The sequence below is a fragment of the Pavona decussata genome, unplaced genomic scaffold (genome assembly GCF_977016875.1).
Source record: "Pavona decussata unplaced genomic scaffold, jaPavDecu1.1 SCAFFOLD_131, whole genome shotgun sequence".
Classification (NCBI taxonomy): Eukaryota; Metazoa; Cnidaria; class Anthozoa; order Scleractinia; family Agariciidae; genus Pavona; species Pavona decussata.
This window is the reverse complement of record NW_028145545.1, coordinates 270,522-283,660: the sequence shown is the minus strand read 5'-3', so window position 1 is coordinate 283,660 and position 13,139 is coordinate 270,522. Positions and strand designations below refer to the sequence as shown.

The window sequence follows — 13,139 nt, the reverse complement described above, 5'->3', positions numbered from 1 at the left end:
ACAACACACGCCAGTTGGATTTAAACTAAAGTTTTATCTTCTGATATCAGTAACGTGCCTCCCGAAGGAAGGAAGGAAGGAAAAAAGAAAGAAAGAAAGAAAGAAAGAAAGAAAGAAAGAAAGAAAGAAAGAAAGAAAGAAAGAAAGAAAGAAAGAAAGAAAGCAAGAAAGAAAGAAAGAAAGAAAGAAAGAAAGAAAGAAAGAAAGAAAGAAAGAAAAGAAGGAAGAAAGAAAGAAACGAAGAAAGTAAAGAAATATCGTTACCTTAGAGCACAAAGACTCTGAAGAGATGTACCTATTTATATGGAAGATGATAAACTCCGACAAGATTTCGAACTCTCCCTCAACCATTGTCAACAAAAACTCTGATAGTATGAGTCCTCCTCCACGAGGGAATGGAGAGCACATGGAATTATTGCGCCATAATCGGAGGGAATCATGAGCTCTGTTTAGCATCCCAGTTCTGGAAGGATAAATGACAACTCTATGGGGGATTGTGACCCTCTATACAGAATTGTTGTTATGATTGTGAAGAAAATGTTCCTTACCCAGAGGGTATTCTGTAATCCTCTAAGTACCCTATCATAGGGATAGGTACCTCTCTCAGAAAAGGTGAGGGGAGGGGTTTTTGTTTTTCACGTTCTAATTAGATAAAATGTAGACTAGCTTATTTCTATTAATCTTATATATATCTAGATGGTGCCTTTTTTTTTGTCTTCTGAGGCGGAGGGGGAGCGGGAGGATTACGACACCTCTCCATAATGGCACCTTGAGGGTAGGTAGTACGTCCAAAGATGTTTCCTTTGAGGTCCGTAACGGGAAGTAATGACGTCATATGACGTAATAAATACATCATGATTGAATGGCGGACAAAATGGATACCACATCTTGGATTTCTGAATTTCCCCAAAACTTCAGAAAAGGGCCAAAATTAAACCGAAACAAGAGACTATGAGGTAGTCTCTTGACCGAAAGTAATCAAAATTAATAAAGAAACCCTAATTTCCGTTTTAAGGTGATTCCATTGAATTGCATTGCGCATCCTTGCTGCGCATAATTTTTCGCGTCATTTAGCGTGCAAACGAGCGGGCGCACGCACAACATTACAGGATTTCCTTGAGGTTAAGCTCGCCAGGAAAATAAATGGTCCTTTTCTTCTAAACGAGCACGGTGACCCCCATTTTTTAATGCATCAATTTAAATGTCATAGGTTGACCACTATATATCGCGATTTAAAGAAAAGTTTAATACTCTACTTTGAGATATTTTTTTTATTTGAATGCTTTAAAAGCACGTATTTAGGCAGTGCTGCTTACGTGCACACGCAGCAAAATCTTTAATTTCTTTCATAATCTTTTTTCCAGTTCAATGAAAATAGTTTGTTGCGTAAGATTGAAGTAAATTTTTTTGAACTGCTTCGATATTTTAATGCAAGAAAATAATTTTTCCTAGAAATGATAGTTCCTTTTTCTGATTACTAGCGTTCCTAATAGAAACCTCGTGGGTCATCTATTTACTATAATAGCCATCCAGGTTGCACAAAAACGAGCACGGTGACCCCCATTTTTTATTGCATTTTTGTAATGCTCATTACATAGTCATGAACTGGACTAAGTCTTAGACAATTTTAAATACTCCTTCTTTTTCAGCGGAATCACCTTAAACATGAAAGTTTAGTTGTTGAAATATGTTTGTTGTTCAGTACAACAAACATATTTCAGTAAAAAAGATCATTTGCGATTTGAAAGAAGTAAAAGTATTGTGAATGAAGTCTTAGCAACTCTGGTAATTCCAGTTAAGGACGGCGTCTACTAATAGCGAAGTATTTTTGCGCGGTTTATAAGAAAATTGGGGGTATCCACACATTTGTTAGACATAATTAAGCAACAGTCATTCTAAAAAGCCGTAAAATACAAAGCATTGCATGGCGGTTTTTTTTTTTCCAAATTGAAGCTTTATTATCGCTGAAAAATGCATGGACCTTACCCCAGTTTTCATTTTGGACACCGAGAGCACTTGTTGAGTTTTACTTTCTCCGCTTAGTTTTAAACCGCGCAAAAATATCCTGTATTAGTGGGCACCACCCATAGGAAACCCGAGTATCTCCAGATGCGCAGAACGTATGAGCAGTACAAAAAGTAGGCAACGTCCTTAAAATCTCCTTTGTTGATTCTCCTCGTTGTGACTGAAATTAAGAGAAGCAATTATTTCGAACTCAATGTCCTCGACCGAGCTCAAGGATTTAATGTGACTTCATTTATTGGTTGATCTGTTTCCTTTCCCAAATATAGTAAACATGTGACTTAGTAGGATCTTTTAGCGACAATGTGGTTGGGATAAAGCATGGGTAACCCTGACGTGCATGTATGTCTGGTACTGTTTGAAGGTTATCGTTTCTCTTTCCCCAACCTATTGAGAACAACTTTAGTTGTTTTTGCCAAGGAGATGGCTATTTAGGACAGTAAGATAGAAAACAGCATGATCAACGATCACAGGGAACAACATTTTCGCATATTGAACAATGTCTAACAGCAATTTCTGGAACAAAATACTCAACACACGCTTTTTAAAAACGAGAAATAAAGACAGCCTAAGTAAATATGCTTGATCTATAAATAAACATGTTGGTTACTGAAACTTCCAGACACTTCACTGCGGCCATGCTTAATTTTTCATATCTGAAAGTCACTCCATTTCTGTTGTTGTCCCTCGTAATCCTTTTTTGGGATACTTTTATTGGACGAGTTACATTAAAACAAACCGTAACATCAGTGTATATTCTTGAGCAACAATTAGAGTCATTTATGTTTACAATCTGTTTCTTGTTTTTTCATCAACGGATCTCCCTCTCTTCCTTATTTCTCTCGTCAATGGATGTCGCGCGCTCTCTCCCTTGTCGCTAATGCTTGGACGGCCGTACTTCTCGATATCAGAGTTCAAATTAACAGAACGATTTATTCTAAATTCTCTGACAATTACACGTCTCACAGTTCATACACCCACAGCGACTCGTTTCTATCTATAATATGTTGGGCAAGGTTCAAGTTCTCCTGATGCCGTGCTATGCAATGAAATCACTAATAACTGTCAATATTTGGAAGATGTCCATCAATGATTCTTTATCTTATTGATCAAAAACTAACGATTGCATTTCCTATTCGAATAATAGGTGGTTTTCACCTCACACATCGTCACGCAAGGGAAAAAATAAAATCCTCAACCATTCAATAGATTAAGTCAAGAAATTGATATGTTGTAGAAGAGTGATACATAAACAACGTGTGAAAGCCACAGGCCTGTGCGATGTCTCCTAATCAAGTTATTCGAGAAAATGTACCACGGAAAATTACAGAGTTTAGTATGGGACGCCATGTTGGTGCCCCGTCTGATGGGCACCAACATGGCGGCCGGAAACCAGCAAAAACATCTGGAGTTTACCTTGGCTATTTCAAAGCCTTTCTTCTCTCTGCTGAACTTTCACACATTGACATCAACGCTTCTATTACATGTTAGCTTATCAGACCTAAAAAAAACACGAGACGGATCGATGTTTTCATGTACGTGACATGTTTAGAGCAGCAATCCTTCTGTCACGCACTACGCAAAAATCTAAAATTCAAACTGCTCTATTTTTAAAACAAAGAATGCTATCCCGCTGAAAACAAGCAAGCCGATGGAAATTTAGATTGTCTTATATGTGATCAAGATAAAAACCCAAATTTGTGTTTAGTTATGAATTTCAGTTTTTTATGACGTCATGTGAAAACCAAGAATTGATTCAAACAAAATTAACAAGAAGAAAGTGTCATGCTGTCACGCTATCCACTACAATTTCTCAACACCCTCTAGCAGTTCTCCTACCCTTTCAGATTTAAACGATCTTTTATCACAATGATGGCTGGCTGTAGCTCTTCAAATCAGTTTTCGGAAGCTACTACCAAGTGAGTAAGTTGTGCCCAACGTAATAAATGAACTTTGGTACAAACAAAATGCTTTTATTTTTAGACTAAAACGTTTGTCGCAGTAACAGGGCGAAAAAGGCGTTGGAGGTGGGCGGACTGGCAAATGGCACGCAAGCTAGCATTTGTTTTCCTTTGTTCTATGTTTTTTTCTTGCATTGTATCGAAATGCAAGTTTAATTTTTGAAACAATCTTATGATGAAACTTTTTGGCGGTTAATTTCGCCTTCCAATCCCTATTTGGTCATAAGTTGTGGTAGACTACTTCTCTACCAAGCTTTATCGCCGATTCTAGAAATTACGGTATTATTTGAGTACAATGAGAAAGGGTGGAGAGGCGCACAGCAAGAACAATAAACGTATTACACCCTTCTATAGAAGAAGTTATCGACCGCATCTGCGCAAGGCCTACTTCTTATTTCAAAACCATATATGGAGACCCAATTTGGCTCTGTTGAAACGCGGTTTCAACTTCAAGACGATCTCATGGTAAGAATTTTATACGGTAAATTTGTTCTTTAGTTTTATGTTTGGTCCCAAATTGTTGGTGGCTAGTTTTATCCAAAGCCTCACCAAAGATTCTTGTACGTAGTCGAATGGTATTATCTGAATACAAAGAGCATGAGCGGATGGCCAACAACAGTGTATGTTGCCGGCCCACTTTTAGAAGAAAACGTCGATCTTTTCGGCGAATTTAGTCCTACATTTTATTTCACAACCTAATAATTGCCGTCTTTTTGGGTTTGTTACTTATCACAACGAATGAAATGTTTCATTTCTAATCTCCCTCTCTCTCTTGTGTAGGTCGGTTAGTTTGACGATTAAAAATAAATAAAGGAATAAAGAACAGAAAACATCATGAAATTAATGAGTTAAAGGATTCCAAGCGATCCCTGATTATATTTCTTTCCCGTGAATAACATTTTGTAAACTGAGAACTGCTATCGCGTTGAAAGCAGTTCGAAAGTTTTGTATCCAGGGTAAGTTGGAATTCAGTCATGTTTTGGACAATACATATTAGTATAAGTTGTTGAAATAGGCAAAAAAACCGTGACAAACAGCCGGGGAACGGAACATTTTTAATTAAATGCGTCTCATGACATAGTATTCCTCAATGTAAAAACTGTAACATATGAGATGATAGGTAACATCTTCTATCTTTTTCAAATCTGAGTAGCTCAAATGCCTTCAAAGACATTATTTGGAAAATTTCGAGATGGGGAAATGTTTTGCAGTTGGAGATGAAGCTAAGAGCGAATAAACATATTTGTCGAAAGCTGGCGGTGCGACGATCCTATGCGCGACTCAAGGGAAAATGTTTAAACGATGCTAACCAACACAACCTTTAATTGAATTGAAATATAAACGCATTTATTTTTCTTCGGCCATTCTCCTCAAACCTCACAGTCTTTTTCAAGGTTTGCTCTCGCATGGAAAGAAAATGTTCGTCTCTCGGCAGAGATGTTAGCAAACGAAATGTTCCGGCATATTTTCGGGATTAAGAGTTATTGCTAATGTATTTACAGTAGTAACATTTAGAGTATTTTTTAGGAAATAAATTTCTTGTTTCCTTAACGGAAGTAAAAAAATAGTACTCTTGATACTCTTATCGTTCGTTAAACTTGCTTTCTTTTATTCCATTTGTTAAATAGACCGTATTTAGTCTTCTTCCGTTTTCTGAATCTACGGATCTGTGCCATATAGTTTTTGCATATTTGTTTTTCTGTTTTTTTTTTTTAATTGATATCAATAATAATAAGTAAATAATATCGCATCGTTAGTATTTTTATATTAAATTTACCAATACTTTTCCTACCTTTTCAGCGATAAAAGTTTTGATATAATAGTAATGGAAGGTTTTTGTTTGTCAGTAGTGCTCGGCGGTTACTGCCCAAAATGCGAGGTTTGTCACCAACACTACGCTTTACGGGTGCTGCGGAGGAGGCTGCCACAGTAACAAGATGAAAGTAGAAACACTGAAGGGGAATGCACTGATAAATACAGTGCACGCTAACATTTTATTACGTTGCTCCACTTTTCTTAAGTGGTTGATAGAAATTTCAAATTGAAGATGACTGTTAACACTGTCTATTGTTTATTTATTTTAAGCTGATTAGTTCACGCATTTGCGGTAGATAATTTCCCCTACAGAAAGGAGTAAAACGTTCATTGTTCTCGTTGTACACCCGTCCATATGCTTCCATTGTACTGAAACAATACCGTAACTTCTAAATTCGGCGATAAAGCTTGGTAGAATTTAAGCCCACAACAACTTGTGACCAAACAGGAATCGGTAGGCGAAATTTACCGCCAAAAAGTCTAATGATAAGATTATCTCAAAAATTGCAGTAGTATTTCGATACAACGAAAGAGAAAATGTAGAAGTAAGGAAAACAAGATTAAGCTTGCGTGCCATTTGCAAGTCCACCTACCTCCTACTCTTTTTTCATCCTGTGTGACAAAGATCATTTATAACGTTGCGAAAAAACTTTCACACTTGGCAGCAGCTTCCGAACACTGATTTGAAGAACTTAACCTACCAGCCATTATTGTGATAAAACATCAATCAAACCTGAAAAGGTTTAAACTTCAATAGAGAAAGAGATAAGTTCCATTTAATAATAATAATAATAATGATGATGATGATGATGATGATGATGATGATAGTAAAGCTTTACAGGAATAATAAAATTAAATTTAAAAAATCATAGAGAGAGGAGAAGAGAGGAAGATCCGTTGATGAAAAAAACAAGAAACAGCTTATAAACACGAATGACTTAAATTTCTGCTGATCTTACGGTTTGTTAAGGTTACCCGATACCTTCAGAGGTGTCTCACGTCCAAGCGATGTAGCGCGTCCATTTTAAACTGTAGATACCTAAACCCCTATATCAAATTAAAGCTTATAGAGCTGACTATCAAACCATACCAAGAATTTTGAAACAAAATAAATTGTCGAATTTTTCACGACCTCTAATTGCGAGCGTACGAATCACCTTTTTAAAGCTACAAGTCAAAGTGGATTTTGTTTTTTGCTAATTGAATTTGCTCCTCAGTTTCCGGACCCAACACGCAAAAAAAACTTGTCTGCGTTTTGCTATATTCAATCGCAGTGAAAAGTTATAGACATTTTCGAAATAGGATGAAAAAAATGTGGAGTAATCGTACAAAACTCGCTCTCAAAGAAAAAAATATCTCTAAAGAAAAAATTCGCAGACACGTTTTTGTTGTTTATATGTTAAACTAGCTACTGTCCAAATTTGAAGGCAAACGAACAAATTCCTTTTGAGTTTTAGCTCTTTGAAGTGGCTCCTTCAAGTGAAAAACATTTATTCGAGAAAACAGCGCTAAAAATTCGGCAATTCATTTTATTTCAAAATTCTTGGTTTAGTTGGATAGCCAGCTCTATAAGCTTTAATTTGATATAAGGGTTTAGGTATCTACAGTTTAAACCGGACGCGCTACATCGCTTGGACGCGGGACACCTCTGAAGACACCTCTGAAGGTACCGGGTAACCTTAACACAGCAATAAAAATATCCCAGCAACTTTGAACGCCATACGGACCTATGAACTTCTCGGGTCATTTCGTTTTCAAAGCCCATTGTTCTAACAGCAGGTAGTACAACACTTCACAATTAACAATTTAATGACAGAAGGACTGATCATAATAAGCAAAAGAAACCAAAGAGCAGAATTAACACCTTACCATTAGCTTGGTTTGAAACTCTCACTCGGGCTAAAAACCTGAACGGACTTTATTTTTATTTCGACGTTTAGCCAAAAATCGTAGGATTATCGGACGAGGAAATTCTCATATTAAAACATTTCGCGCGCGAAATAACGGTAAAGCGCATGTCTTGTGCCGTGTTGTTAGCGACTCTGGTCGTGGCTTTGTTTTGTGGTAAATTTGCTAGCTGTGTGAATGTGATCTCAGTGGCTAAACCAAGTGCAGCACAGGCCAAGTTCCTCGATTTTGAGATAGGAGCAAGCATTCATTTCAATATGCAGACTTTTAGTCGGACTATGAAGCCAGGTGAGTTAATCTGTTCAAAGGTCTTGTTTCCATCTATAGAACATACCGTAGGACTCATTTAGCCCCTACCATTATAACCCCACCCTCCCCTCCCATCACGGCGCCGTTTGAATGCAAGCTGCACTTCCGTTTAAGCCAAACTTTTCTGTTTAACCGGTTAAAACGCGGAACGGAAATTTCCACAACAAATGGACGACCCTCAGGGTACTCCATTTTCCCGTCCCAACCGCCATGAACAACTTACGGTACCATTTACGCAATATTTTCATTCCTTCTTATTGTCGTGTTGCGCCATCACGCAAGTTTTTTCAAGTGCTAATTAATGAGATTGTACTTTTTGATCTGAAAACGAAGTAACTGGTTCTTTCCTTTGATGAAAAAAAGGCTTTTCCTTTTGACAAGCAAAATTCCCCATCGCTACTTACCACGAGTTGAGCGGTGGTAATATACGAGTTAATTTAATGAAAACACATAGGAGCACTGAAAACCTAGGCTTGCCAATGCCCCGTTCCCATTGTGCGACATATCAAACATGATTTTCGTCGACGTTAATCCGGTTTCACTCAGTTTGTAGGAAAGTTTGGCATTTATAATTGCATGCTATATTGAGCGGAGACAGTGGGGTATACTGACTTTTCATTACCTTATTTCTATAAAATGGAGGTGCTACGATTGTTCTTAATAGGGATTCGCAAGGATTCAGATACAAATTCGGTTTTCAATTGAGCATTGCAAAACCAAAACCAAAGCAATTACTTTTGCCAACCACTGCAACAGATGCAAAAAGCACAATGAACCAATCAAAATTCGAAATAACTGCATTAACCGGGACCAAGTGAGGGGAAAGGTGAGCCATGATTGGGTTTGGATTTGCTTCAATCTAATTGGTTGAGAAAGCGGCGCGAATTTTCTTACCCAATCACAGAGCGTGGTAAAGTAAAACCAAAAATACTGCAAACCAAGCTATTCTGTTGTCAAATTTGAAATGGTTAGGAGGTTATAGGGGGCGTGAATTCCAAAGAAGTACACTGAAATTGGCCATGGAACTACAGTAGGAAAATATGGTTTTTGCTATTGGAAATCTGGGAAAATTAGTGTTTGGTTGTGAAAAAATTGGACAGGGAAATACTTGTTTGTTGAAGTATTTTGTATACGACGTTATTTCCCTCGTATGAGTGTGGGTTTTGTCTCAAACAGGTCACGTAGTATCTCCAGATGTTTTTAATCCCACAAAACTGTCCACTGATCAGTGGATGCAAGCCGCGAGAAGTTTTGGTGCAAAATATACCGTTCTCACACTGGATCACTTTAGCGGGTTTCTTCTGTGGCCAACTGTAACAAATTACAACTACTCGGTCAAGAACAGTAAATGGAGGAACAAAACAGGCGATGTAGCCCGGGATTTTGTGCAGTCTTGTGCAAAGTACGGCATTAAGCATGCTTTCTACTATAGTGTGAACAAGAACTGGTACATGAACGTCGATCACCACAGAGCACCCAATCCAGCAGCGCAAGCAGACTATAATCGGATTGTGGAAGAACAAATGCGAGAGCTGTTGAATCCAAACTCTATGTATGCGAATCCTTTCTTGTTTTGGTTCGATGCTGGTATCGTTCCCGGCGTTAGCCCTAAAATTGATCCAATACTGAGTTCTCTGGCCAGTGATTGTATCTGTCTGAAGTGCACAGCTTCTTCCGGCAATCGAGGAGCGCGGTGGATTGGTAACGAACAAGCCGTAGCTCCCTTGCCACTTTGGTATGCTGTGCGCAAGGGGGGATACCTTGGTAAGTAGAGTTCTACTTCTCCGTATGCAGACTGGGTTACTAATAAGGGCGGTTTTCAAATGAACATTCGGGAAAACAAGATAAACACAACGACAGTAGCACTCAAACCAATCACAAGAAATGTAAACAACAATCAACCAATCACAACTCGAAGCAAACGCACGTCAACAGTATAAAGCGCGGGAAAATGCGTGCGAACAAGTCATGATTGCTTTTGGTCTGAATTGTACATGATCGAGATACCTGCTAAGTATTTTTTTGTTTAACCAATCACAGAGCATGGTAAAGCAAAAAGAAAGCGAAAGCAAAGTTATTTGCTGCACTAAGTGGACGCCTTCCCTTTCAACAAACATTTTGTTTGTTTCTTCCGTTTGTCATTGCAGCAAACGGCAAACGATTAAATGGTTGTTGGTCACAAAATATTAAGAATGCCGTTTAACAAATGATGGATGGTGAATCCTGTCATGTTGAAATTGCCCAGTTGACATGATTCATTAGGATGATCTAGACTTACATGTTAGAAGGACCTTGAACAGTCCACTAAACAGCATCAAGAGAAAGCAACTGAGCAGTACTTTCTTGAGAATCCTCACTCTTTGTGACGTACAGCTAGCATGCGAGAACAAACGCATTTTCCGGCTTTTTTTTTTTTCTCCAGCGATGAGTGAAACAAAGTCGGAAAAAGCGTCTGCTCTCGCAGGCTAACGTACAGCATACTAAAAAAGATCACAGGAAAGCACTGCTGCACAGATTTCATAGCAGTGCTTCTTAGAACGCTGTACAAGGTGACTGAAGGTTTGAGTGTGTAGATGAACTCCATCCAAATGAAAGCTACTGCGCAGTATTGTCCTGTTATGCTATTTAGTATGCTGTACAATGGGATTCTAATCGAGTGGAGGCTTTTGAGTGATACTACCCCAGGACATAGCATTCTCGACTGTCCTTGATTAACTACAATTTACCAATCAGATTGACGCATTCTCTTAAGACTACTTAGTATTACAACACTACTTGCAGGGGACCCCCTGGGGAAGGAGTTTCGTCCACCCTTCTGTGACACCGTCATAAGAGAACATGATTGGTTTTGGAAGCCCAACACAACTAGCAAAGTAAAGAACGTGCGCACGCTCGTCAGTGAGTACTTAACAAGCGTGGGAAGAGGGTGTCATATGATACTGAACTTGAACCCAGATCCTTTTGGGTTGGTCGAGGAAGAGGACATAAGAGCCTACAAGGGGTTTGGTGCAGCTGTTAATCTGCTGTATGAAGATCCCGTAATTGAAAACAAGAATCCAAAATTGAAAGTTGGAGTTGAGACAGTATGGAGGTTTCCTGAAGAACTGCATGTAGAAAACGGTTCGGTGGTGATTATGGAAGATGTGTTAAGGTTTGGGCAGTTAGTGGCTGAGTACCAGCTAAGGGTGAAGACTTCACATGGATGGATTGATTATCCCGAACAAAGCACTACTATTGGACATAAGAGGATTCATCCATTCCCTAAAGCGTTCAGCGGGGAGACTATCTCCGCTATTAGCTTGAAAATCACAAAATTGGTGACAGGTGGTGACTCAATTTGGTTGCGTGGAGTTTCTGTCTATAATTGGACGAGGGCTGCAAGGGAAGGATATGTCTGATATTTGACAATTCAGTGAACAGATGAGCAATGTGCGTTGCTTGGCGGTGCAAAAGGAGTCTGCGCAGAGAGCCTGGGGCCAAATTCGCGAAGCCCTCTTAAGTTAAACAAATGGACGGTAAATTGTTGGAAATAGTGTCTAAATTCTAAATTTAGTTTAAGAAGTAGAAATAACATTCAAGTGTTGTCGCCTATTTTCGCTTTTAAATTTCCCGGGCGCGGCCATCTTGGATTTCATGACGTCATTACGTTGCCGCTATTGTTAGTAAACAGAAGTTCTTGTGTATGAAACAACAGAGAACAATAGCGGCACCGCAAAGAAGTCACGGTTAACCCTATCAACTCTGATGAGAATTTCTTAAATAAAGTAATAAGTGTAAGTGTTATGCATCAATTTTTCAAATTCATTCCTAATTCATGACAAAAAAAACAAAGGAAGTTATTACCATAAAGGAGGCTTGGAAGTGTGATCTTAATTATCATAAAATGTGGTGAGCTTTGGCTTTGAATTTCTCCGAGAAATATCAATGGTCTGAGGAGCCAATTCCAAACAACTCGGTTGCGCGTCTGCACTTCTCGGTGTTTGGAAATCGGATGAAACACTCTTCCTAGTGTTTGATATATTACGTATGATAGACCGCATGAAAGCTATTGATTAGGGGATTTCATAACTGATATCAACACTTGTCAAGAAAGTAATGGTTTTGATAAGTAGTGGGGTTAAGTGTACGTAGGTTAAGGAACAACTGAATTGGCCTTAGCTGTAGTGTTTCCCCAGCCATTTTGTTTCTCTCTTTTAACTTTGTATCAGTATCTATGCAAATGATGGATCAGAGAATTTACTGTGTATTCATTTTTAATATGTTAAAGCCATGGATTTCCTACTGAGCGTTAGCCGTAGTAAGGAAATTGTTTTTCTTTGCCTCGTACGATCTCCCACTTCCTTACTAGGGCTAACGTTCAGTGGGAAATCCATGGGTTCACTTTAGTAGTTTAACATACACTGCAGAGTTAATTCTCTGATCCATCATTTATGTCCTTAGTGCTAGTGGCACAACATTCATTTGTATCTGTGTAATTTGATTGCTCGTTTGTTGGTCTTCAAATCAACAATAAAAGAGAAGGAAGCCCTTAAAGGGCAGTGTCACCTATTTTAGTGTTACTTTGAGTGGCCAAAAAACATACTTCAACCGATGGAATCGTTAAAATAATGGTTCAGTTTTGTTAACAAGAACCCTTCTAATGCACAGAAACTAGTTTTAGTTATGTTTGGCTGCGGATGGCTCGGATGGAAATGGATTACAACTTGAAAAAATTGGCCAGTTTTTTCAAGTTCTTCTTGTGTATTGTAGAGAAGTCGCTAAAAACCAATCATAGTAAGTTCTTCCTTGTAAAAATCCCTTAAGATTTTCTTCCCGGTGTTTTAAGAGCAATTTCATGTTAGCAAAAAGGTTTTTCGTCAAATGTTTAGGCAGTTTTGGCCAAAATACAGCAAAATCGCCGTGACAGTCCCCCTTTACAAAAATGTGCCAATTGTCTCGTGTACCTTTAACATCTACCGGATGGTTTTTATTCAGCTATGAGAGTGGAACATTCCTTACGCCAAATAACAAGTACTCAAAAAAAAAAAACATAATAAGTACTAAAAAAAAAAAAAAAAAAAAGAAGGTAGAAATTTCCAAGTGCGGTCAGCCACGGGAAAAGGGAAAGGGAAAACACGTTCTGAC

General features: G+C 38.4%; 1 protein-coding gene across 1 annotated transcript; it reads left to right on the top strand.

Moving 5' to 3' along the window:
• The first annotated feature begins 7,621 nt into the window (after nt 1-7,621).
• LOC146468364 (uncharacterized) lies at nt 7,622-13,090 on the top strand. The gene is made up of 3 exons (XM_085124654.1): nt 7,622-7,994; nt 9,192-9,779; nt 10,797-13,090. Exons 1-3 carry the CDS (start codon nt 7,814-7,816, stop codon nt 11,411-11,413), a joined length of 1,386 nt encoding a protein of 461 aa, XP_084980780.1. The 5' UTR covers nt 7,622-7,813; the 3' UTR covers nt 11,414-13,090.
• Nucleotides 13,091-13,139: the final 49 nt, after the last annotated feature.